The sequence below is a fragment of the Nanorana parkeri genome, unplaced genomic scaffold, assembly GCF_000935625.1.
Source record: "Nanorana parkeri isolate BGI_ZX_2015 unplaced genomic scaffold, ASM93562v1 scaffold628, whole genome shotgun sequence".
Classification (NCBI taxonomy): Eukaryota; Metazoa; Chordata; class Amphibia; order Anura; family Dicroglossidae; genus Nanorana; species Nanorana parkeri.
In genome coordinates this window covers 29,380-57,231 of record NW_017306896.1, presented here as the reverse complement: position 1 = coordinate 57,231, position 27,852 = coordinate 29,380, and the positions used below count along the sequence as shown (strand labels likewise).

Below are 27,852 nucleotides of genomic sequence, written 5' to 3'. Positions count from 1 at the left end.
TCAGATCACTTGTCTCAAACGAGCAGCGATCTTGTGCCCAACCGTGATTTTCAGGGTCCTCCGGAGAGTAGGGTGCAGAGTGGAAAACATCCGTTCTTTGCCCCCCCGGGCTTCTTGATTGGCAAGAAAGCCAGCTTCATGTTCCCTAGTCATCTGCTGACGAGGGAGCATGGAGACAGCTTCCCTGCAAATCGGGAAGTCGGCTGGCGAGTCTTTACACGCAGCCCTGCTTTACGGCTAATCAAGAAGCCAGATGGCAAGTCATTACATGCTGCCTGGCCTCCTTAATTGGACATCCGGTATTGGCGAGTACCGAAAACATTTTTTGGTACTCGAAAAACCGGTATCGATGCATCCCTGTAAAAAAAAAACAAAAGAAAAAAAATTAAAACCACCCCCGTCCCCGCCGCTATCTGCATGTGAATAAGCAGTGGTCTCTAACACGCACAATGTGCATTAAAGGAGAACTATGGGGTCAGTGTATTTCCCCATAGTTCTCCTTGGGGTAACGGGAGGACACAAACTAGCGTCCTCCCGTCACCCTAAGCTCAGTATACCGCGAGCTGTAGCTCGCGGTATACTGAGCTTAGGGTGACGGGAGGACGCTAGTTTGTGTCCTCCCGTTACCCCAAGGAGAACTATGGGGAAATACACTGACCCCATAGTTCTCCTTGGGGTAACGGGAGGACACAAACTAGCGTCCTCCCGTCACCCTAAGCTCAGTATACCGCGAGCTGTAGCTCGCGGTATACTGAGCTTAGGGTGACGGGAGGACGCTAGTTTGTGTCCTCCCGTTACCCCAAGGAGAACTATGGGGAAATACACTGACCCCATAGTTCTCCTTTAAAGGGTAAGTTCACTTTCCCAATTAATTTGGGGAAAATGGAATTACCCGCTCAAAGCTGGCCAACCTTCATTCCCTCTCCCCACATTCCCTCCCTCAGCGCTACACTTACCTTTCGGCGCTTGGTCCTTCCCCTCCATCAGTACAGGTGTACTATCTGTACCCCCATACTGCCGTCCAGCACAGCCTTACCCTATGGATTTCGAATTTCACTCACAAATTACAAGCAATCGTTGGTCAGCGTGGTCAGGTGACCGCGCTGACCAATGAGAAGAGCATCTTAACATGGTTAAAATTATTTTTTTTATCAGGACAAGTAGATTGTCATGCGGGACAAGTAGATTGGTCCCCGCTTTAGTCCTTGGACAAGCAGTTTTGAAAAATATTTCCACACCCCTGTAAACACAGCACAAATGAATGGTATATTTGAATTTAGGTTTTACAAACATGAGGTGCCAACTTCACACTTCAAAACATGTGATCTGGGTTAATAACTAAAACTTTCAGTAATAGTGGCAGCATGATTACATGGTATGTATTTGCTGCCAAGGGAGCAATAACTAAAACACAGACTTAAAGGGGGTCTGCACAAATCCAGTCAGTGATTTTGTGCATTTTGTATTGTAATTTAAATCAATTTACAGATATGTGTTTCCATTTTTAAACCAGAAGAGTCTGTTTCTGTCAATCAATGTACACAAAAATCCACTGAGCTTCAAAGTTCTATGACAATAAAACCTAAAAACTGCCAAAGTAGGTGAATACTTTTTATAGAAACTATAAATAAGAAAATGTATAAAACCTCTAAAAAACCCCAGTCATTTTAACAAGTGTAAATAGTTGATAATGTAATACACAATGCAACTTCAGTAAACTAAACAAGGAAATATTGCCCCTGTTACAAAGAAGTAACTCAAGTACAAACATACCTAGTTTTGTCTGAAACAGTCTGTAGGTTTTAGGGTTGCGAACTGTAGAAGCTACAAAGATATCCAAACACTGTTCAACTTTTTTACCGAAGAGAAGCTTGCATAAGATGTTTGTGAATGACGTTATTATATCAGGGTCATATACAACATCTGAAAGCCACAAAATAAATTATTTAAGAGGTTATAATAGGCAATACAGCAAAATTATGTATAGTCTGTATTCAAATCTTTCTTTCGGATATTAAGTTTATATGTACATATGGGTGGATTTACATTCATTGTGAAATGATGCAACATAAACCTATTATTTAAAGTGGACCTTGCATTAGCTGTATTTTTTCATTTTATGTGCAGGTGTGCCAAGTAATGCACAAGTATAAACACCCCCAAGTACTTATTACATCTCAACACACAAAGACCATATTACCTGTCCAATGGACTACAGAAAATACAAAAAAATCCTGTCTCAATTGAGCATTTACCAAGGCATGCAACCCATTGGACTATATGAACTTTATGTATCATATACTATATATTACAAGACTTTCTATGTTATATGACATATTGCTACTAAAGTGCACATCTCCTGGAACTCAGCAGTCTGATCTTTTAAAAAATATGTATTAAAGTGACGCTAAACTCTCTGAATTCATGATGACAATGTCCTTCCTTCTGGAGGGTGGCTACTTTTGTTCCCCATGGTCCCTGTGTGTGTTGTAAAGTAGCTATCGCTCCAAGCTCACTGTCGTGATGGACTACAATCTCAATACAAATTAGTAAACTAGACATGAGATTGTCGTCCATCACGGGAGTGAGCTTGGAGCGGTGTCTACCTTACAACACAAACAGAGACCATGGGGAACAGCAGTATCCACACTTCAGAAGGAAGGACAATGTAAGCACCTGTTCAGAGATGATTTGAGGATCTACAGCTGAGTGATACACAAAAAAATATATATTTTTGTTAATAATTAGGGTACTTGAATGCAATTTTAAGGTTTAACTCCTGGATTTAGTGTCACTTTAATAAACAAACTTTGGATACAGTTGTGTAATTTTTTTTTACATAGTTTTATGTATGTATTTTATTGTTTCATAGAAATACATTAAACAGGTAAGTTGGTCTTTGTGTGTTTAGCAACTTTACTTAGGACTCCAGACCTGCGAGGGGGTGGAATGGCACATTCAGTTAATTTTATTTTTTGTCTCAGAGATTTTTATGTGTGTATTATCAATAATAAATTAGCTTACAAATCTATAGACCTTAAATAAAATAAGCTAAATCAGATTTTCAGTTAATATTTCATAATCATCTTTTTTTCCCCACTCTGTTGTACTACCTGCTGCAATGATCACATCGGCATCAATGTGTGAAAGTTGCTTTTCTGTAATTGACTCCCAATCCAGTTCTGAAACAGACAGCTGAACAGTGTCTGACTCTTTTAATCTTTCAGGATTGTTGACATAATCATCTTCATCAGTAAGCACAAAGTCATTTAAATGAATATTTTCTCTAAGCTTTGAAAGCACCTTCTGGTGACAATCACTAAACATGTATTTCTTAGGAAAACAGCTCTTGCATATCGCCAATCCTGTCAACCCAATTCCACTTCCAAGCTCTAATATGGTTCTGAAAAAAAAAAAAAAAATTATACAAAGAATTCACATATATTCTCTAGAACTTTACAAACTACAGTATATTAACTATGCAAAGCAAACAAAAACCACCAAGTCCATAATAAGCCCCCAAAACCTTTCATCCTCAGAACCAGAGCCAAATTATCTGAAAAGGTACTTGGGCAGAAGACTGGGGCCTGGCGGGTGGAAGGGGGCCTGAGTGCTGTCACTATAGCAAAGTTTCCTTTTTGCTATACTGCTTATTTTCTTTCACAGTGATTAAATGCGCTGTCAAAGACATAAACCACTTAAGTCCCAGGCCTATTTCTCCATAAATCCTTGAGTCCCAGAGCGTTTTTTTTCTCCATTTTGACGATCTCTCAGTTCTACACGTCTATCTTTTAGGGTTTGTAGTCTACCCTAATGTATTATGCATTGCTTTTTCAGAACACATAGGGCTCGCATCTATCTTTAACAGATTTGGAAACATAGTGGTAAATTGCTAGCATTACATTAAAACAAAATAAAAGTCAGGTTGACAAGGGCCAAAATTAGCATGACTGTGACTTCACAGGTTTGTGGTAACAACAAATTTAAATGACATCACATTCACCAACGTTAGCATCTGATGCTTGTGCAGTGAATGCAAACGTCATCCACATCATCTGACATCACTGTTATGACCTGGGCACAATTCTCGGGAGGGAATATTTTTATGAGATACGGCTATATATACACATCCAAGATTTCCAGGATTTCATTTTATCTGGTATGAATCAACTAGAAGCCCTTGTTCTAACCATAGAAACACAAATAAAATTAAAAAAAATAAAGCAGAAGAACACATCCATTTGCCTAAGGACATTAGGCAAAAACAGGCATGTGTGAGGTGGGAGGGGTTATGTCAAGTGGCAGGCTTTTCATTTTTGTTTGCCTAGTGTTCATTTCTCCTAGAGGCAGCAGCATAACCCTACGTATCAGAATTATTCAGAGTTGTGCCCCTCAAACTTCAAGAAAAGGATTTTATGGTAAGAACAAAATTCTAACAAAGTCTATCTTCTCCAAAAAGGGTCAGAGGTGGGGTTTTTCAAATGCTCTTAAAGGAAGGCTTCTGCAAGATTGGCAAGACCAGGTTTGAGGTTCTAACAGTGGAGGCAAAATGCATTACCTCTTGGATGAAGGTACATATGAATGAATCCACTGAACAACCCGGAAGCAGAAGCAGACGAGCGGGCAAGCTGACGGGCGTGCAGCGCGCCGACACGCTTGGGACCGGAGTCCGGAGAGCAGGTGACGAACGAGAGGATCGAGTGATCAAGTGGGTGGACCGGAAGAGCGAGAGGTGGAGCTGTGAGGAACAGACGGCAGGAGGCTGATTGAAGGAGAGTGGCCAAAGATCGTGATCGGAAGATCAAGCAGGCGATCGTCAGGCGGTGGTCAGGGGTGGCCGGAGGAGCGTGAGAGCGGAGGAGAGTGTGAATGAATGAGAGTGGGGAGAGGGGCCAGTAGTGTGTCTCAGAGACTGTAAGGGGGGGGGGGGCAGAGTGAGTAGGGGCATGAGTGGTACATAGGGTGGGCAAAGGAGACTGTATTGTATTGCATTGTACTGCATTAATACCGTTTGTATTTTACAGTATTTCATTGTATTGCTGAAAGGCTGAGGGGACTGCTGTGGCACTAACAGTGTTAATAGTGTGCTAGGCGTTTGCTAGGCATTAGCGGCAATATCCTGTTGGGACATCTAAAATGTAACTGCTCGGCATTAAGTGTATTAAGGGTATATATAGCTGGGCATTAAGTATATAGACTGCTGGGCATAGAGTAATAACTGCTGGGCATAGTATTTTAACTGCTGAGCATAGTATTTTAACTGCTGGTTTAGTATAAATAACTCTAGGGCAGTGTGTAGTAACTGTTGGGCATTAGTGTTAAAATAAAAAAAAAACTCCAGGGTTCTACTGTAAAAACTCCTGGGCAGAAGTTTTATATCACCCAGGCATCGGGGTAATATATCCCAAGCAACAGGGTAATATATCCCGGGCAACAGGGTAATATCTCCCAGGCTGTAGTGTAATAACTCCAGGGCTGTAGGGTAATAACGTAGGGTAATAACTCCAGGGCTTTAGGGTAATAACTCCAGGGCTTTAGGGTAATAACTCCAGGGCTTTAGGGTAATAACTCCAGGGCTCAAGGGTAGTAACTCCAGGGCTTAAGGGTAGTAACTCCAGGGCTTTAGGGTAATAACTCCAGGGCTTTAGTAAAATAACTCCAGGGCGGTAGTGTAATTACTCTTGGGCGGTAGTGTAATTGCCACTTGAATACTGCTGGCCCTAAATAAATAACCTATTAAAAAAAAAAGGAGAAAGAAAAAAAATGTCTTCCATGAGTGGGTATGCAACTCGGTGATCATTGTGCGCAATGTATGCATTTCTTGAGCAAGCGTTTGAGGTTGAATACTGTTGCGCCAGATGTGAGCTAGTTGTTTGTTTGGAAGCCCAGATTCTGGATCTAAACAACAAACTGGCAACACTGAAGAGCATAACTAACATGGAAAGGAGTCTGGACTTGACGCCCCAGGCTGGATCCCGAGCTGGGTAGTTGGGTTACCGTTAGAAGGAAGGGTAGGGGGGAAGAGTGCAAGAGAGGTCAGTCCTGAACTGATACACCCCAATAAATACACCAGGTTGCAGGATGTTGGGGATATTAGTTCAGGGGTGACATTGCTGGAGCAGGACGCCTCCTCTATCCGCAGGGGGAGTGATTGCTCCAGCAAGGATGGGAGCAGGATAGAGGGTCAGGAGAGACAGATTTTGGTGGTGGGGGATTCCATCATCAGGCGGAGAGACAGGGTGATCTGTCATCTGAACCGTGAGCGTTGAACAGTCTGACGCTTACTGGGGGCTCGTGTTCGACACATTGCGGAACGGATGGACAGGTTACTGGATGGGGTTGGGCACGACCCAGCTGTCATGGTGCACATCGGCACCAATGACAAAATATGAGGCTAGATAGGACTGATGCTAGTGGTAAACTAATTGTGGGTGTTAGTTATAAACCCCCGAATATAGCGGAAGGGGAGGAGGCTCACCTACACTCCCAAATAGAAACAACTATGAAGCAGGGTAATGTTGTTGTAATGGGCGACTTCAATTATCCAGACAACAATTGGGCTAATGGAACCTCTCATTCGATAAAGGTGGGCCGTTTTCTGAACCTGTTGTGGGACAATTTCATGGATCAGATGGTTGAGGTTCCAACTAGGCAAAATGCCATCCTAGATTTAATAATTTCCAATAATGCGGAGTTAGTTGAAGATATTGCAATTAGGGAGACACTGGGTAATAGTGATCATAACGTGATTACTTTTAATATTGGGTACAGAAAACCTTGTCGGTCGGACAAGAACACTAAACTTCAGAAAGGCAAACTTTGATAAGCTACGCCAGATAGTATGCGACACTGAATGGGACAACTTATTTCTCACACTCAACACTGACAAGAAGTGGTATTGTTTTAAGAATACATTACATAACGCTATTACCAAGTATATACCATTGGATAACAAAAATAAAAGATCAGTAACTAAGCCTGTCTGGCTAAACAAAACAGTAAAACAACACATCAAGGACAAGAGCGTGGCATTTAAAAAATATAAGATGGAGGGGATGACATTGGCATTCCAGAATTACAAGGAATGTAATAAAAGATGTAAACATGAAATTCGGGCAGCTAAAATAGAGTGCAAAAAGCATATTGCCACAGTCAGTAAAAGGAACCCAGATAGGCCAAATAAAGGATGAAAACAAGAGTTTAATCACAAACGACAGGGAGAGGGCCGAGGTGTTGAACTCTTTATTCTCCTCAGTATACACTCAGGAAAAAGACGGATTTAATGTAGATAAGACTGCATGTAGCTCATTGCAAAATATACCACAGTGGTTGACGGAAGCTGGGGTTCAACATAGACTTGAAAAACTTAATGCAAATAAAGCATTAGGGCCAGATAAACTGCACCCCAAGGTACTTAAAGAAATCAGCCAGGTTATAGCGAGACCATTATTCCTCATTTTCAAGGACTCCTTAATGACTGGTAGGGTACCAAGTAACTGGTGGAAGGCTACAGTAGCACCAATATTCAAAAAGGTGTCAGGATGCCAACCTGGGAACTACAGACCAGTCTTACATCCATAGTATGCAAACTGTTAGAGGGAATGATAAAGGACTACTTAGTAGAGTCTGTTCACGATAATGCTATAGTAAATGATAATCAGCATGGATTTAGGAAGGACTGTTCCTGCCAGACAAACCTATTAACATTCTACGAAGAGGTAAGTAGAGATCTGGATGGAGGGAGGCAGGTGAATATGGTATATTTGGATTTTTTTAAAGCGTTTGACACAGTACCACATAAACGCTTACTACACAAGCTGAGGTCAATGGGCATAGATGAAATGGTGAGTACATGGATAGAGAATTGGCTACAGGAACATGTCCAGATAGTAGTGATGTCAAGGCACATCTGCCAGAAGACAAACCATGTCTCCATACAACATCCTTTTGAGCTAATCTTGCACTTGATCCAGGGAAGCATCCAGAGAGTCTCAATGACAGCAATGTATAGATCAGGCTGTGCCAACCTCATGGAACCACCAACCTCTATTTGTTGTCTGTGCTATCAGATCATTGTATCTCATCACAAATCTGTTCGGCTTCCTACTGAAGCAAGATGATAGTAGGTCCACGTCCAGCTTCCCCCACCGGAGACAGATCTGTGCAAAAACCTCATGGGGAAGGGACCATTCCCAGGGATCTAGCTTTGATATTTTAGATAAGCTGGCTGTCAGTGTAATATACTCACCTGTTCGTCGTCTTGTAAATCGATGTGGAGCTCCAGCTCCCCGACGATGACATCACACAGCTCCTCCTTCCTATGTGGTTTAAGCCTTGCAATTAATTTGCACAGTGTTCGAGCAAAGGAATGAACGCCGGCAATTGACTGCTATAGCTGAACCTCTCTCAACAGCAGTTTTAACTGCTCTCCACCCTGGAAACTCTCTCCTTACTTGAAGCTGTAAAGCTGCCTTGCATTACTGTGTTTCCACATCAGAGACACTCATTTAGCTGAAACCTCACCTGGCTGTTATCCTTGCCTTGCTTTGTCTCTAGCAAGATACACTGACTACGAAGCTACAACTCCACCTGGCTGTTAACCCTTGCTTCTCAACTCCACCAAGATACTGACACGAAGCTACAACTCCACCTGGCTGTTAATCCTGTTCAGACCGTAGCAAGTTATTCTGACTTGCAGGAGTCTCTGCAACTTGCATGCATCCTATTTACAAAATTGCTCACAGACTGCGTTGTATCCAGAAGGCTTCCAAGGACACCCGTCATAGCTACTAAACTGCAAGTATTATTATTTTACCATTGACTATTATTGTTTCATGAGAATCTCAAGAAGTGAAGTAACGTCCCCAAGATTTCCTCAACTTGTTATAGACTGTGGCCTCCCTCAGCAACGCATGTTGCCAACCATTTCAATGATATGAACATTCTAATTATCTTCCTGTATGAGGAATAGTGTTACATACCACACACTGTTAATAAATAATCAAGCTGGTTCATTGATCCGTAGCTGAGATCCAGTTCATTACAAATACTTGCCTGTGCGTTATAGTCAGTTTTCAATGCCAGGAATGAATACCACAGAGAATCATATCTTTCCACCCAGCATAGGATGTGATCCACCCACAATGCTGCTGCGTGTCCAGCCTTTGGAATGGATGTATGAAACGGTCATAGTTTTAACACATTGATGGCAAACAGGGCTTCTGATGTCCAGCGATCCTGCTCCAAATGGGCTGGGAAGGGAGGAAATAAAAAACGAAAAGTACAGAAGCGCCACTACCAGAAAGTGACTTGGCAGAAACAAATGAGGGTATCAGACTTACCAGGGAGTAGGTACTGGCGCGTTGTCAGCGGCTGAATGTGGATGGTTGCTCAGGGTGTTCGGCACTAAAAGTGTGTGGGCAGATGGGGGTGTGGAAGGGTTGGGGATGAGCGGGGTTCAGTAGGAGAGCCTGGGTCGGATGTTAAGTGTGGCAGGGATCCGAGATGGGGGGGGGGGGGCGTGATGCAGAGAGTGGCAGGCACGGTGGGGACCTGGTTGGTGGATGTGTTAGCGATCTGTGAGAGGTGTGGACCGGGTCATTGGTAATGTAAAGCTTCTGATCTGAGAGGTGCAGGTCGCTGGGAGAGGACGGTGAATGTGTGCCTGAACACTACGTGCGGGAGGGGCGGGGCCTGTGACCCCGCTGACGAGCGGCTGATGCTGGCAGGTGGAGGGTGTCCGGGGGAAGCCGGTGGTAGGGTTGAGTGCCAGGAGGTGGATGCTGAGGTCGAGGTGAGTAGTAGTGAGAATGAGACTGACACCGCTCGAGGGCACGAGCAGGGAGCCCGGAACAGCGAGCGGTGTGTCTGTGGGTTGGAACGGGTAAGAGCGAGGCACGGAGGTGTAAGGGGTGAAGAGTGACAATGTCACAGGCTGGCTACGCGTTTCGAAGATCGGGTCTTCTTTCTCAAGCCGAAGAGTGAGGGGCCTTTCTCAAGCCGAAGAGTGAGGGGCAAGTGTCTGCATGTTCTCGATGGTTAAACAAGGGAGCCTACAAGATATATCAGTCTGTCCCCTAGTCAGCGGTTGACTGAAGATCAGAGGGGGAAAAATTGGCTTGAGTCCAGGTATAGGGATCCTCTTTGGATGCTAGGAAAGAACAAAGCTTTCTGGCAGTTGGTGGAGTTTAACCGTTATTTGGTACTGGCTTTTAAAGCTGACTTTTTCGTGCACCTAGTATCCTCCGCCTGCATGTGATGATATAAACCCACACATCTAACGGACTGAAGCTTCATCCTTCAATGAATGACAGGGGAAAAAAAGTTTGCCTTTACTTATACTTTAGGTTACAAATTCAAGCCTAATTCCAGTTAAGTGCTAACACTCTGCCACTGATTTTATGCTCGAACAACTCGTCTGTCTTGTAAGTGCATCCATGTATTTTAAAGAAATACATCTTTTTTGAATTACTGCACTTAGAGGATTCCGCCGCCTTTTCTTCGTCTTTTTTCCCCCTGGGAGATCTTAATAGGTTTCCGTCCCTAGCGAGAGGTGAGGGAGCCTGCCAGAGGGAGGAAAAAAGCAGACCAGATCTTTTGAGAAAAGAGGACGGATCACAAGAAACCATAGGACTTTCCGGATTCTATGAACTATCCCTGGTTTGAGATGTTTTGAACTGACCACTCTGAACTGACTGCTCACTGAGATCGATGCCGGTATTTTAGTTAAATTAACCCCGCATTTAATTTTTGTCTTTGAGAGGAATCGGAGTGCACGGGGTAGCACTGTATGTGTGATAATTTTTCATACTGTTTAATTTCTATTATTTAAGTGTTCGTATTATATGTAAAATTTGTCACGATTTAGAGATTGGGATTTTAGAGTTTGTTTTTGTTTTCCTATACACGACCAGTCTGTGACACTGAGTCATTTGTATTTGGATTGGTGTCTTTGAATAGATTGTCACATCATTGGGAGGTTTGTTTGGACGAACCATGTACACTTAGTACACAGAGGCACCTGGTCAGTGCACCGGCTGGTGGTTGAGGACCCTTTTCCCACACCTGATTGTTGTATTGCACAGTTGTTGCCGAGGTAGTGACTACCGAGATTTATAATTTTTTCACAGTAAAATCTGAACTTAGTAACTTCTTCACGTCCTATAGAGTGCACATATTTTATTTTATTTATATTTGTCGAGACTCACTTGCGATATAAGAACTTGGTACTTTATTTACCTGGCTCGGGGTTTACCGCTCCTAGCATTGAAAATTAACCCCGAGCCAGACTCGGGATTACCGCCAGGGAGGTTAAGCAGTTATGGAAAAAGTTATTTTTTCCTGTTTTGGAACAAAAGTTTTAACCATATGAATAAAAGCTTGTTGTAAGCACATCCACCAGCATTTTTCATAACCTGTATAACTGTCACTTTTGCTGGATAGCTTGGCCTGTTTAAAGAAAGTGAAAAAAAAAATAGGATTTTCTTGTGCTCACCTTAAAATCCTTGTATCTGCATTCATGAAGTACACAGCTGGATCCTTAGGAACTTAACCAGAGTTATATCGCCACCTGCAGAAGTAGGACACTAGGCAAAAAACAAAAACAAATAGCAAACCCATATATTAACATGAGGGTGGGTGCTGTGTCCTTCAATGAACACAGAGAAAAGGATTTTAAGGCGAGTACAAAAATCCTATTTTCGATTATATTCATTAAAGGACACAGATGGATCCTTTGGACCTTGACCAATGGGACATCCAAAAGTAGTAAAGGTAGAGAGTGTGCCAACCAGAAAACAGAGCAGAAACCACATCCAAACAAGACACTTACATCACTGCCTGCAAGACCTTGCGGCCAAAACTTGCCTCCGAGAATACTGCCACATCCACCTTATAGAACTTGGAGAGATTGTGTACAGAAGACCAAGTAGCTGCCTTACAAACCAGGACAGCAGAGGCCTGATCATGGAAAGCCCACAAAGGACTCACTCTGGTAGCCATAACCCAGAAAAGAGGTACCTGGCCCTTAATAGTATAGGCCTGACTGATGAATCCACCTGGATATAGTGGTTGACAATGCAGCTTGACCCCAGCTAGGACCATCCAGAATGATGGCCTAGGACACAAACAAGGCAGAACAATATCTTCCTTCAGATGAAAAGAAGATACAACCTTAGGCAAAAATGATTGACGAGTACGAAGAACAACCTTGTCTCAATGCAGGGCCAAACTGCCCACGCAAGAGTCCAGAGAGGCAATGGAAAGCTGGAGAAACGTTGCAGGCAGGGAATGTCTCACCTAGGGAGTGCCTCACCTGGGGGGGCAGCCTAAAAAAAGATCACATTTTGAGCAGAAAGGCGAAGGGGCCCCATCCCATGCACGCTCAGCCCCATGCTGAGGAGCCCTATGGGTGTCTGCCATGTGCACTGCCGCCACCAACCCTGAATAGACTGCAAAGGGAGAACACTGATGCAGTAAAGACTTACCAGCCCCACAGGAACAACCAACCGGCAAGTCTGAGATCCACGTGGAAGTGAAGCGAAGAGTAGCTGCCAGCCCATGCTGTGCCACACTCCAGAGACAAAAGACCACCTTCCTGCCAGTTTCCAGTGACCCTTGTGCTCAGAAAGGGCAACTGCCCAAGACACAAATGATGGTGGCTGACACTGCACCTCAACGCTATGTGTGACAGGACCAGAAGATGCTACAATCACCAGCCCTGTCAAAAGACACTAAAACAATAAAATTACTGTGGACACAGCTGATCTGCACTACCACTGTCGCCCAGCACTGAAAACAGAATGCACAAACAGCAGGGTCGGCCGAGACCACTTGGCAGCCGGGGTCACCAACGCCAAAGCAGCAAAGCCAGCAGTGATCAACTTCCCAGCCCTGTCAGAAATCGCAGGCAGTGGAGATGGCTGGATGAGGCATCTCTAAGTCACCAAGCACTGGCAAGGAGCAGAGGGAGTGCAGCTATACTCCCTGTTCCTGCCAGAGTATAGAGCCAGGCAGGGATGGAAGAAACATTCCAAACCCTGTGAAGAGAGAAAAACAGGGCCATCAAGCAAGACAAAGTGCTTCCCCCAAAGGAGACCAGTGCCCCTCAAAATTCCCTCCAATTACAGTCAGGGTACTGCTGGCCCAGGAAGGCCGTACTGTGATTGATCCTCTATGACAGGGGCTCTGAAAGTACCAGTACATGCACTGGTTACTTTTGGTCCGCAGGGAGGGCCGTATTTACCGCGGGGCAAAAGGGGCTGTCCCTTGAGCCTAGAGCAGCAGACAGAAGAAGAGTGCCATGGCCGGTGAGATCATCTCCAGAGGTGGGCTGACCATTCGGACACTGCCCATGCCCGCAGCCAGGAGGTGGCCCGTAGCCTCCCATGAGGGTTGCCAACTGTCATGGATTCACCCGGACAGTCTGAGTTTTAAGTCCTGGCTTGAGCGCCAACAATCATCCCACGTTCAAAGGCTGTTAAATCGCGTTGTTTACCCATATCTTCAGAATTAAATCACTTCTACTGTTGTGGTAAACAAACCTGCGTCCCTATTTATAATGGGTTGGCCCTCTTAGCAACTTCAGCGCAAAATTATAGCTAATTATAGCTAATTTGCCTGCAAACGTCAGGTGGTCATAATAATCTGGCCACTCAGTGTATATACACACACACACACATGCATGTATATATGCACATGTACGTAAGTATAAGTAATAAACACATTTTCACAAAATTTGAGACATTATATTTACCAAGTTGACCACCAATGTGCTACCGTGAAGACCAGCCCTTTCTATGCCAGAAGATGTTAGCACTGAAGTTCCTACATCAGAATCTACGGCTTCTCTCTACAAGGAACTTACTAAGGCTATGTGGTTGCATTGTTTGCCCTATGTGGTAAACTGTGGTGCTGCAATTTAATTGAATTACAAAAGTCTTACAGGCAATTTACACATGCATATGACACCTGGTAAAACTAAAGAAGCCCAAATGCACCTTGTACTGTTTTTGTGACAAATGCAAAGGCTGGTTAGAGCATATAAAAAAATATTACCGATCTCTGAAGATATCAATATTTTCAATAGCCCATTCTGCTAAGAAGAGAGCTGCTTCCCATGTCACTAAGCCTGTAGTGCCTTCTGAGATTATTGCTGGGCTTTCACATAGTATCACAGTGCTCCCTGATGGCTGCAAAAGAAATAATCTGCTGTCAACATTCTCAGCTCTAGCATTCATATTCACAATACCATTCATTTGAAAGCAATATATTCTCAACACTAATAATATACCAAGTGTGTACATATTTGGGTTAACACAACCAGTGTTCTGTTAGAAAGTTTTTCTTTTTTTTTTTTTTTAGATTCTCCGTTTTGCTTCATCAAGTGTAGAGAAAAAAAATACTTTTGGAGGTGGCATAGGTAAAAAGTGAAAAGACAAATGGACGTATCTCAGTATTGCATGTGCTTGGCCCAGATTTTTCGAAGAAAACAAATTCTTCAGTATTGTTATTACTGCTACAGAATTGCAAAGTATCGGTCATTGCGTTTAACGCTCAATACTCCTCCATATAATGCCAATACTTTACTTTTTGGGTAGTTAAGTGCACACTACCCCATATTTACACATATCTATTTGTTGCCCCTGATAAGCCCATTATGTAATACCTATATAAATGATTAAACAGTAGGAGTGGAAGGCAGGCAAATAATTTAAAAGCATGTTAGCTTAAATCAGCAGTAAACAGTGATTTTCAGCATATCTGGCATTCATTAAAATGCCAGAATGGTACTACACTGCATGCCATCTTGCTAGGGCAGTGGACTGGTGCCAGGATGCCAGCCCCAAGCCCTGGCTGCAAGTAGAACAGGCGGCCTCGGCTATCCCTCTACATTGCCTCCCTTGGTGTAATTCGCCCGTACCAGCAGAAATCAGATCACATCTGACAGTGGGAGCCACCTGGAAGATATGTAGGAAAGTCTTCGACACCCTACATATCTCACCGCACCCTTCCCCTCTCTTCCCGATACTGGGGAATCCAGGTTTCACTCCAGGACTGGAAGACGGGATCTTTAAATCGCTTAGATTGTCAAACTATTGCAGAGCTAAACACTTTATATGTAATGACTCATGGCCAACTAGAACGCTCTTATTGTCGGATCCCAAAACAGACATACTTGGCTTCTGGAAGAACATTCAGCTCTCCCACTTCCTTCACACGTTACCCCCTGCCACTGACTTCTCCCGACCGCTCACTGCCTTTGAAGCGGAATGTGACAATATAGATCACCTACGACATGCGGTCTCCTACATGTATTCTTTACTGAATGCCCCAGTAGTGGAGAACACCCCCGTTTATATCCAAAAACATGAGCGGGATCTGGGGGTCCGTTTCACACCTGCCAAAATAGCGAGACTCCACTACTTCACCTTTAAATCATCCATTCACACGAAAATCCAGGAATCCGGATTTATGCTGCTTACTCGGTGGTACAGGACCCCCCAGCTCCTCCACTCGATGTACCCTTCTGTACCCAACAGTTGCTGGCGCTGTCAGGAAGCTCCGGGAGATTTACTCCATATCTTCTGGACATGCCCCAGAGAGACCCCATTTTGGTCTTCAGTTAAGTCCCTACTAGGCAAATTTACCGATAGGGAAATCCCTCAGGACCCAGCCTTTTTTCTCCTTCATCACAACTCCCTGCCCAGGAAAAGCTATAAGGCGTCTATCCTCCCACACCTCCTGAATGCAGCACGTTGTTGTATTCCAGCACTGTAGAAATCGTCCCAGACGCCCACGGTGTCCATGTGGCTTCATAAAGTTGGAGAGGTGGAGAGAATGGAGGACCTGGTCTGGTCTGGGTGAGGCCAACAAGCTAAGCACTGCAGGACATGGTTCTATTGGACCGCTTTTAAGCAGACATACGAATTTCATGCCCTGTTGCAGGGTCCCCCCTAGAGGTAGGCACGTAGCAACGGCTGCCCGGGGACTGGCGACTGGCCCACTGACCTCATCTTCCACCCTTCTTCTCTCCATACCTCTTTACCGCCCCTCTCTCCTACCTGCTCTGCTCCCCTCCTCCCAATGCATTGGAACTCTTCCGTGAGTGGCGGGGCGTAGCGACCGGAAGCTACCTGCCCCACTATTGCATTGGCTCTCCCAGGGTTGGATCGTATCCCCCTGCCTGATGGCCGATTCCACATTCACCGTCATCTGGAAAAAAGGAAGTCACTGAAAAGGTATATGCTCCTACCTTACTTGTTTGTTATGTTTACTTTTTAGACTTTTTGTGCTCCACGTTAGGAGCAACCGCTCGTACATCGCCATATGGATGACAATCTCTCTACATAATCTCCTCTCCTCCCTTGGTATCGTGGGATCCGTGAACCAGAGTCGTTTCCGGAGCACTGGGACACCGGTAATGACTCATTTTCTCTCTTCACCGTTTTTTTATAATTTCAACGTCATACAGTTCTATCGGAAGCTATGGGAACCTCCTTGAAAGTCGCCTCCTGGAACGTCAAAGGGCTCCGGACCCCGAAAAAACGAAGACAAATATTGCGCCATCTCAAAAAACTGAAAATCGCTTTGCTGCAAGAAACTCACCTCCACCGTGAAGATATTAACCGCATCAAACAATCCTGGGTGGGAACAGCGATAGGAGCACCATCCAAAGGCCGATCTGCAGGTACGATAATTCTCCTTAGTAAGACCTTACCCTATTCTTTACTGTCTCAGCAACACGATTTAACGGAGGGCAGATGGTCTCATGTGGTCATCCAAATAGGACATTCTGTTTTTGATATCTACATTAGGAATTTCTACGGCCCTAATGCTGACAATAAATCCTTCTATGATCGCCTCCTATCTCGCCAACCACCAACTGCCCCTGACACCTATGTACTTCTGGGGGGCGACTTCAATGCTGTCCCAGTCACCTTAGAAGACCGCTCCTGGACCAAGGGCCGCCCCTCTAAATCCACCCTCTTACAGGATCGTAATCTGTCGGCCATGATCCAAGCCGGAGGCCTTGTGGATGCCTGGCGCTTTCAACACCCATTGGATCGGGAATACTCTCACTTTTCCCATGTCCATGACACTTTTTCTCGCCTGGATTTGATCCTTACCTCTCCCAATCTGATATCAAAAATTGCTGATGTGACTGTGGAGGACATGGTTATATCTGACCACGCTCCAGTGACAATCGATCTCCACCATTTGGGCATACCCTCCAGACCGCTGGTATGGCGTTATCCATCGTACTTGACCAATGATGATACGTTCCAGGCTCATCTGGCATCTTGGTGGGATGAATTCGCTTCTGATAATGCCATGCATAGAGAAGACCCTATTCTTTTTTGGGAGACGGCAAAGGCGGTCCTGAGAGGCAGAATTTTGGCCTATGTCTCCTCCCAAAAGAGATTGACCAGGCAGAGGTATGTGGCGGCTTGCACGACGGCCAGGACAGCCTACTTAACGTACAGACAGGACCCATCCCATCACAACAAATCACTGTGGATTCAATCTAAACAATCATGTGATCACTGGATTGCCCAGTATGATCTACAAATTCGTTCCCATAAAGATGTAGAATATTTCAAATTTGGCAACAAAGCAGGAAAATTGTTAGCTAATCTAATCCGAGGACAATTTGCTCCCTCCCACATAATTAATCTCACTAACGATAGGGGAGAGCTTTCCTCAGATCCTTCGGAGGTTTGTGATATATTCCGCAATTATTATCAGTCCTTATACGCAGCGGACAATGGAAATGCTGCCGCAGGCTCTTCTTTCTCGGACTCTGTCTCGTTGCCTTCCCTGCTGATCGGGACCTTTTAAATGCTGAGATCACCCTCCAGGAGGTGCAATCAGCTATTCAAATGTCTCCTAGTTTGAAAGCCCCTGGACCGGATGGCCTGACGGCTGAATTCTTTAAACCCCTAAAGGACCATGTATCCCCTACCTTAGTGTCCCTATTTAACCATATACTACACCAGAATAGCTACCCACCCACGTTCAGTGATGCATACATTCGCTTGTTGCCTAAAAAAGGAAAAGACCCCACTCTTCCTGGATCCTAGCGCCCTATTTCTTTATTAAATTTTGATGCCAAGCTGCTCTCTAAAATTATGGCGAACAGACTGGCCGTCGTGCTGCCCAAACTTATCTCATCAGACCAGGCGGGTTTTGTAACTGGTAGATCTGCTGTATTGAATGTCCGAAAAATCATTACTGCCTTAGAGGGAATACGGCTGTCAGGGCCCTCTCCTGCACCAATGGCCCTATTGGCGTTGGACGCGGAGAAGGCCTTCAACAACGTTAACTGGTCGTGGCTGTCTCAGGTGATGCAGCGTTTGGGCTTTTCGGGGATGTTTCAGTCTTATATTACTACGATGTATAGTTCCCCTTCTGCACAAATATACACGCCCTCTGCCCTTTCCCCCCCTTTCAATTTATTTAAGGGCACCCCTCAAGGCTGCCCTCTCTCCCCTCTCCTATTTAACATAGCTTTAGAACCCCTGTCCCGCTCCTTGGCCTCCAATCAAGTATTTAGTGGATACAGAACTGGCACGTTTGATATTAAATTGGCCCTATTCGCGGATGATATCCTACTGGTAGTATCTGAACCACTGACAAGTATCCCAAAAATTCTTAATCATATCAGCCTCTTTGGTTCCTTTTCCGGCCTTAAAATCAACATTAATAAGAGTGAACTCCTGCCGTTAACACCGGATAGGACCTACGTTGAGGCCCTTTCCCGCACACACCCCTCATTACAGATGCAAAAGCAGTCCATTACCTACCTGGGGATCTCCATTCCCCGCTCAGCTAAAGATCTTTACTCACTCAATTATAAGCCTATCATCACTAAAATTGTCCAAGAATTGCGCACGTGGCGTGACTACCCCGTCTACCTACTGGGTAGATGCCATCTCATGAAAATGATAAGTTTCGCAAGATTGCTCTACCCGATTCAAACGATACCCCTTCTTTTAAAACAAAGATATCCAACTCCTCCATAGTGCATTCTCGACCTTTCTCTGGAAAGGGAAGAAGTCGAGAATAGCCTTGAAAAAACTCCAACAACCGGTAAAGAGTTTAGGAGCCAACCTTCCTAACATTAGGGTCTATAATTTAGCCAATCTCTTCCGGCATGTGCGAGACTGGCTGCATGATACTTCCTTCTTCACAAATACCTCCCTAGAGAGCCAGCTGACGTCACCGTGGTCACTTCCGGGCGTCTTGAGCACCCCATTGAGACTCCTTCCCACTCATATAAAAGATAACATACTCCTCAGAGACACCATCTTAGCTTGGAGAGAAGTCAGAAAGCTCCTACGTCTCCCTAAAAAAAAAAAAACTAGATTCAGCCATCTTGCCTGCTGCAACAATACATCGAAAAATAAAAATATATTTCATTAAGCTGCGAGAATAGGAAAAGCAAATATATAGTGGGGTTTTCTCAAATTTGACTACAAAAGTGGAACTACACTTTAAACTACAGCTAGTTTTTGCTACAAAAAAAAAAAAATCTGCCATTTCCTGGACTGGGCAGACTGGCTTCCTGAATTGAATACTAAATTGCCCAACCCTGTGCAAAGCATTTACAAAGCTTTCAGCCCCTATTCTTTACTGTCTCAGCAACACGATTTAACGGAGGGCAGATGGTCTCATGTGGTCATCCAAATAGGACAGTCTGTTTTTGATATCTGGAACGTCTACGGCCCTAATGCTGACAATAAATCCTTCTATGATCGCCTCCTATCTCGCCAACCACCAACTGCCCCTGACACCTATGTACTTCTGGGGGGCGACTTCAATGCTGTCCCAGTCACCTTAGAAGACCGCTCCTGGACCAAGGGCCGCCCCTCTAAATCCACCCTCTTACAGGATCGTAATCTGTCTGCCATGATCCAAGCCAGAGGCCTTGTGGATGCCTGTCGCTTTCAACACCCATTGGATCGGGAATACTCTCACTTTTCCCATGCCCATGACACTTTTTCTCGTCTGGATTTGATCCTTACCTCTCCCAATCTGATATCAAAAATTGCCGATGTGACTGTGGAGGACATGGTTATATCTGACCACGCTCCGGTGACAATCGATCTCCACCATTTGGGCATACCCTCCAGACCGCTGGTATGGCGTTATCCATCGTACTTGACCAATGATGATACGTTCCAGGCTCATCTGGCATCTTGGTGGGATGAATTCGCTTCTGATAATGCCATGCATAGAGAAGACCCTAGAGAAGACCCTATTCTTTTTTGGGAGACGGCAAAGGCGGTCCTGAGAGGCAGAATTTTGGCCTATGTCTCCTCCCAAAAGAGATTGACCAGGCAGAGGTATGTGGCGGCATGCACGACGGCCAGGACAGCCTACTTAACGTACAGACAGGACCCATCCCCTCACAACAAATCACTGTGGATTCAAGCTAAACAATCATGTGATCACTGGATTGCCCAGTATAATCTACAAATTCGTTCCCATAAATATTTCAAATTTGGCAACAAAACAGGCAAATTGTTAGCTAATCTAATCCGGGGACAATTCGCTCCCTCCCACATAATTTATCTCACTAACGATAGGGGAGAGCTTTCCTCAGATCCTTCGGAGGTTTGTGATATATTCCGCAATTATTATCAGTCCTTATACGCAGCGGACAAAGGAAATGCTGCCGCAGGCTCTTCTTTCTTGGGCTCTGTCTCGTTGCCTTCCCTGTCCGCTGCTGATCGGGACCTTTTAAATGCTGAGATCACCCTCCAGGAGGTGCAATCAGCTATTCAAATGTCTCCTAGTTTGAAAGCCCCTGGACCGGATGGCCTGACGGCTGAATTCTTTAAACCCCTAAAGGACCATGTATCCCCTACCTTAGTGTCCCTATTTAACCATATACTACACCAGAATAGCTACCCACCCACGTTCAGTGATGCATACATTCGCTTGTTGCCTAAAAAAGGAAAAGACCCCACTCTTCCTGGATCCTAGCGCCCTATTTCTTTATTAAATTTTGATGCCAAGCTGCTCTCTAAAATTATGGCGAACAGACTGGCCGTCGTGCTGCCCAAACTTATCTCATCAGACCAGGCGGGTTTTGTAACTGGTAGATCTGCTGTATTGAATGTCCGAAAAATCATTACTGCCTTAGAGGGAATACGGCTGTCAGGGCCCTCTCCTGCACCAATGGCCCTATTGGCGTTGGACGCGGAGAAGGCCTTCAACAACGTTAACTGGTCGTGGCTGTCTCAGGTGATGCAGCGTTTGGGCTTTTCGGGGATGTTTCAGTCTTATATTACTACGATGTATAGTTCCCCTTCTGCACAAATATACACGCCCTCTGCCCTTTCCCCCCCTTTCAATTTATTTAAGGGCACCCGTCAAGGCTGCCCTCTCTCCCCTCTCCTATTTAACATAGCTTTAGAACCCCTGTCCCGCTCCTTGGCCTCCAATCAAGTATTTAGTGGATACAGAACTGGCACGTTTGATATTAAATTGGCCCTATTCGCGGATGATATCCTACTGGTAGTATCTGAACCACTGACAAGTATCCCAAAAATTCTTAATCATATCAGCCTCTTTGGTTCCTTTTCCGGCCTTAAAATCAACATTAATAAGAGTGAACTCCTGCCGTTAACACCGGATAGGACCTACGTTGAGGCCCTTTCCCGCACACACCCCTCATTACAGATGCAAAAGCAGTCCATTATCTACCTGGGGATCTCCATTCCCCGCTCTGCTAAAGATCTTTACTCACTCAATTATAAGCCTATCATCACTAAAATTGTCCAAGAATTGCGCACGTGGCGTGACTACCCCGTCTACCTACTGGGTAGATGCCATCTCATGAAAATGATAAGTTTCGCAAGATTGCTCTACCCGATTCAAACGATACCCCTTCTTTTAAAACAAAGATATCCAACTCCTCCATAGTGCATTCTCGACCTTTCTCTGGAAAGGGAAGAAGTCGAGAATAGCCTTGAAAAAACTCCAACAACCGGTAAAGAGTTTAGGAGCCAACCTTCCTAACATTAGGGTCTATAATTTAGCCAATCTCTTCCGGCATGTGCGAGACTGGCTGCATGATACTTCCTTCTTCACAAATACCTCCCTAGAGAGCCAGCTGACGTCACCGTGGTCACTTCCGGGCGTCTTGAGCACCCCATTGAGACTCCTTCCCACTCATATAAAAGATAACATACTCCTCAGAGACACCATCTTAGCTTGGAGAGAAGTCAGAAAGCTCCTACGTCTCCCCACGGTTCTCTCTCCTTGTATGCCCCTCACCTCCTCCCCGATTTTCTCAGCGGGTAGGGAGTCCTATGCTTTTCGAACATGGTCTGCTAAGGGTATATCTACCCTCGGGGATCTGTTTGACCCTGGGGGATACTTCAAGACATTCCGTGCCCTTCAACTTCAATTTAATCTCCCCGCTACCCACATTTTCCCATATTTACAGTTACGCCACTTTGTCTCCCATCACCTTAACTCCCCGTGGCGAGAATTAATCTATTCACCTATTGCGCATCTACTCTCGTCTCCCCGGGTCAAAATCCCCCTATCTCATCTGGCCAAATGTATCGCTACCTCGGTTCTTGATTTCTCCATCTGTACGCCATCCCACATTCAACGTTGGGCTGACTTCCTGCACATGACTGAGGAAGAAACGTCCCAGTTAGTAGAACAAGGATGGGGTCAAGTTCGGAAAGCTATTATAAATGAATCCTGGAGGGAAATTTACTTTAAAATTGTACACAGAGCCTACCACGCATTTAATGTACCCCCCAAAATTAATAATGCCTCTACCACCTAGCTGACGGCCTGTCCGAAATGCCATCACCCCCTGCCTGAACTGACACACTTATTTTGGTCATGCCCCCATGTACAGACTTTCTGGTCTGCCACAATTTCCTTTATGAATGTCCATTCAGGTAAAGAGAGATTGCCTTCCATCAGATGCCACCGGCAAACCCTCTTATCCAACGCGTCCATTCAGGTAAAGCGAGATTGCCTTCCATCAGATGCCACCGGCAAACCCTCTTATCCTTCTCGCAGCTAAAAAGTCCATCTTATGCAACTGGATAATATCAGACCCCCCATCCATAGAGAATTTCCGCTCCCTATTATATCGCCTCATGTTGTTAGACAAATTAGACACTGTCAGTCACGAAGGGGTTAATCAAATGCGTACCAACAGATTTTTTGCCACCTGGACATCCTTTGTTGCGGCTGAATTATCCTTAGAGCAACTACAGGACCTGATGTCCATTTTCAGATTATCTAAATGGTATCTTGAGGCGAAACTAACGAACTCCCTGGGCCCTTTAGATGTCCTATAGTACACGGTTCCCCCTGATTGTTTGACTTGATCTGTTCATCCACACAACCCCCCTTTATCTCCCAGCAGATATTGAACATGTTAAGCCCGATCTTTCCCACGAATACCTATATTGTGTTGAGGTTGTTCACCACCTAGATTTTGATTCCCCTGGCTAACTTATTAGGGAAGTAATATGGCTATGGTACGTTTTCAAGGCTATGTTGTTATGATTTATCCTGTATTCCAGTTAAAGTGCTCTGAACTGTTATTGCTACAGGTGCAGTCTGCGCACTGGTGCCTGATTCATGTTATCTGCCGATGATTGCACTTATTTGTGTTGTATTATTTGATACTTAATAAAAATTGACATGCTGAAAAAAAAACCCCCAGCAATAGTACATTATACAGCACAATGCAGAATACCACCAGCTATAGAGGAATACAACAAATCCCAGCAATAGTACATTATAGCTGGCGGTATTCTGCATTGCGCTGTATAATGTACTACTGCAGGGTTTTGTAGTCCTCTATAGCTAGTGGTATTGGGCATTGCACCACTGTATAATGTATTATTGCTGGGATTTGTTGTACTCCTCTATAGCTGGTGGTATTCCGCATTGCGCTGTATAATGTATTATTCCTTGATTTGTAGTCCTCTATACACCCCAATGCAGAATACCACAAGCTATATAGAAATACAACAAATCCCAGCAATACATTATACATACAATATATAATGTATTGCTGGGATTTGCATTCCTCTATAGCTGATGGTACATTGCTCTGTATAATATACAGTACAGCGCAATGTACTACTAATGGACTACAAATCCCAGCAATACATTATAGAGCACCATGTGTGGGAAAGTGTAGGCTTACCTCAGCAGTCTCCCAGCAACTTGTTTCTGAGATCGGGCCTGTCTATCGGTGACGGTCATCCACCCTCCCACACCTGTTCCTCCTTACTTCTTCTCCCCGCGTCCGTGTGCCGATCGTGGATGTGGGCGGGCGAGGCGGGGAGGAGGTGCGTCGTGTGGAGCGTGGATGCGGCCGGGCGGCTCTGGCAGCGGCGAGCACGAGGTGGGGAGGGGAGGAGGTGTGGCGTGCAGCGTATGTGGAGCTGTGAACAGGGCCAACCAATCAAAAGCCGATTAATCGATGATTGAAAAAGTTGACAACTTTTTCAATCATCGATTATGTCGATTAGTTGTTGCAGCCCTAAATATTTGCACTGCAACCAATCAGCTTCTAGCTCTCATTTTCAAATCTTACCTGAGCAAACTGAAGATAGATGCTGATTGGTTGCCATGGGCAACTGCTCCATATTCTCTCCGCTCCAGGTTTTGATAAATCCCCCCCATTAGGTTTCTGAAAAGATGGCTAAAACTCTCTGTTCCCTATTCCTGATCTTTATGTCCAGTACAGATCACAAGGGATAGAGGAGTCTCCAGCAGCTGTCCATCTACCAGCTTGTAGAAGGGAGAAAGAATAAAGGGAGGAGTAGGGGGCAGAGTAGTGCCTTGCCATGCCTGTGTGTGTTTGTGGAGACACACACAGCTTAACAGCACACACATGGTGGCTCCATAGTACCCTGCAAGGTAAAGGAGCCACCCTAAAACATAATATCTGTACAGAGCTCAAGGGACCAACTTATTCTGCAGAATCCATTGTAAGTGATTTATTCAGCATTTGTTATAGCTTAAACATTATGACTTTAATATAACTTTAAGCTCACCTGGCAATATATTGCAAATTACTGGGAGGTACTGTATATACTGTAGATTTCTTTTTGAGAACATGTCCCCAAAGCAGACATAGCAATTAAAGCTGTAAAATGAACTACCTTCCTTCCTCCCCAACTGAATGAAGAGTGAGCTGGTTTCTTTTTCCCTTCTGTCTTTTCACTTTTGTACCTTGTTTTAGGTTTCATCTCTTACTTTGTTTCTCTTTTGCCTCCTTTTTTTCTACGCTTTCATTGTATCCACTCTGTATTTTGCTACTACTAACAGGTCTCAATTTGGAACAAAGTGATGAATCAATAAAGTAGCGGCAGTAATAGCAGGTAATTAACCTGCTAGGCTTAGGTTATATAAATGCTTTCTTTTGCTTGATATTTCTATTGAAGTCTAGGGACATCCTAAAACATTTAATGTAAAAATGGCTTAATGTGCCATAATGTACCTAAACCTCAATCAATTGCCTTTAAACTTTGCACAACCCAAGTTCTCAGCTTCCCAAACCTATCCTGGAGGTTTCATGGATTTTGGTTAACCACAAGGCAAATGCGTGACATTAAGCTTGTTTTTTGGGGAGCTTAATGTGGCTTAACGTACAAAAAACAACTTCGATGTTAACCAATTTCCCCCAAATTTCCCATACTACAAGACTCTATGCCAATATATTCTGAAGATTTTGGGTCATTTGATAAAACACACCAAAAGTTATTCACATTAAACTATTTTATTGCAATCCTAAAACTCTTCGCTTATTGTAAAACGAGCTTAATGTATCATAATGTGCCTAAACCTCAATCAATTGCCTTGAAACTTTGCACAACCTGAGTTCTCATCTTATTGAGTGATGTTAGGCTTGTGTAGCCCCTACTACCTTTTGTGCAGTGGCTATTAGCAATTTTAAAAGGGTTATTCACAAAGCTAGCCGCAGGATCAGCCATAGCTTCGGCTGATCCTTCGACTATCTTCGGCCGCTGGAGCCCTTTAGTTCAATAGAACCGAAGGGCTGCTGTACGGGCTATTCACTATAGCTCGTACAGCTCCCGAAGTTTGGCCGAGCGGCTCAGTCAAGCCAAGGGCATATGCTTCGGCTCGACTGAGCCGAGGTGAAACCCGAAGCGGGCTGAATGGCCGGCCAAAAGCCTTGCAACTGACAGCTGGGTGGAGCCAGGCGTGATTCAGCACGCTTCGGGTTTCACCTCGGCTCAGTCGAGCCGAAGCATATGCCCTTGGCTTGACTGAGCCGCTCGGCAATTGCTCAAGGCAATTGATTGAGGTTTAGGCACTCTATGGTACATTAATGTTTTAGGATGTCCCGCAGTCTAGTCTTCTGAGACCTGTAAACGTATATTTTGATATGTGGAAACTGTTCAAATCATTTAATAAAATAAGACAATATCCACCACTGTCAGAATACAATAGTGTGGATGGGGAAATTGAGAGGTGTATCTCATTTATCCTGGAGGAAGGGTCCCTGCACAGTCCTAATGCATTGCTTTTTCTATGTGGTCAAACAAGAATAAAGAGCTTTTCACTCTGAAACAAGCCTATTGGTGTGCTGGCTGCATATCTTATCCATGTAATACACCGTGATCAGTTGGGAGTCACTGCAGCACCCTCTTAACATGGTTGATTACAGTATAGTGTGCAAGAGGAATATGATCCATGAACAGAAATTAAAAAACAAAAAAGAGTTTATGGCCAGCTTTTTTTTTTGACCCATAGTGATGATATATGGCACTACTTATTACACACATTCTAATAGTGACTAGCAAAAATGTGCCAGTTGGGGCACAGAAGGGTCTGTGAAAATGAATGTAATCTGCTACCAGACATGTCTGCACTGATGATGGAGAAAGACTATATACACCCTCCCACTGTCTATTGTTTCCCTTCAAATACCAGGTGCTCTGCTTGGCCTCCACAAAAAAAATGTCAGGTGGAGAATAAAGCATAAAGAAAACCAATCAACAATTATAACCTTAAAATTAAATAAAAATAAATCAAATTACTATTACTTGTAACACGTACCAGAAAGTAACTTTTGTAGCACTTTGTAGTTTCTTCTGTGTTTAAGACTTCAGCAAGTGCATCGTACAATTCATCTTGAGGTTCTGCTTCAGTGCTCTCATGCTGCAGGGACAAAGTATACATAATTGAATTCTGCTTTATAGAAGATAATGACGAAAAACAACAAAACTATATGAACAGTTTTACCAGCCAAAGGATTTGTAAATCTGTTCAGCCAGTTTGTTTAACCAGTCAGTGATTCACACGGTTTGTGCCGTCTGTCTGGCTTTGAAGTGTGGCAATTTTTCCTGTCTCAGCTTGCAGCTTTCTGTGTAATCTGCCTTCTTATTGTACAATAATTCAGCAGAGGTGTAACATTGTTAGTTAATGGACTAATGTGCAGGCGATGCATTAAATAGCAGACTGAAATAGTAAATGTCTTACAGCGTGAGAATGTTAATTTGCAAATTACTGGAGTCAAACTGTGCAAACAGAACTGCTTAGAAGGTGGATACCTTCGATCCGAGCACTAGAATTCAACAAAGCATGGGAGGCCAACATCGGGATGGAAGTTTAAAACCTGATTCTGCAGTTTTGTCAACTTCTTCTGGGACAGCAAGACCTCAAGGACCTGAAGCCCCCACCTATTTCACACCTGGTAGGGGAGTTTTTCCCCAGACAGAACCTATATATGACAAAAAGGGCAATATTTCTGGATATGAGTCTGACACAGATATGCTATCTCTAGATTCATACCCAGCACAACTGCCTCTTTCCATAGACATCAAACAT

The 27,852-nt window shown here is 44.3% G+C and overlaps 1 protein-coding gene across 1 annotated transcript; it reads right to left on the bottom strand.

Moving 5' to 3' along the window:
- Positions 1-27,852, bottom strand: LOC108792310 (protein-lysine N-methyltransferase EEF2KMT-like). Its single transcript, XM_018563052.1, has 6 exons — positions 27,817-27,852; positions 27,082-27,183; positions 14,056-14,189; positions 3,114-3,403; positions 1,774-1,923; positions 1-212 (listed from the first exon to the last, which is right to left on the bottom strand). Exons 1-6 carry the CDS (start codon positions 27,850-27,852, stop codon positions 1-3), a joined length of 924 nt encoding a protein of 307 aa, XP_018418554.1.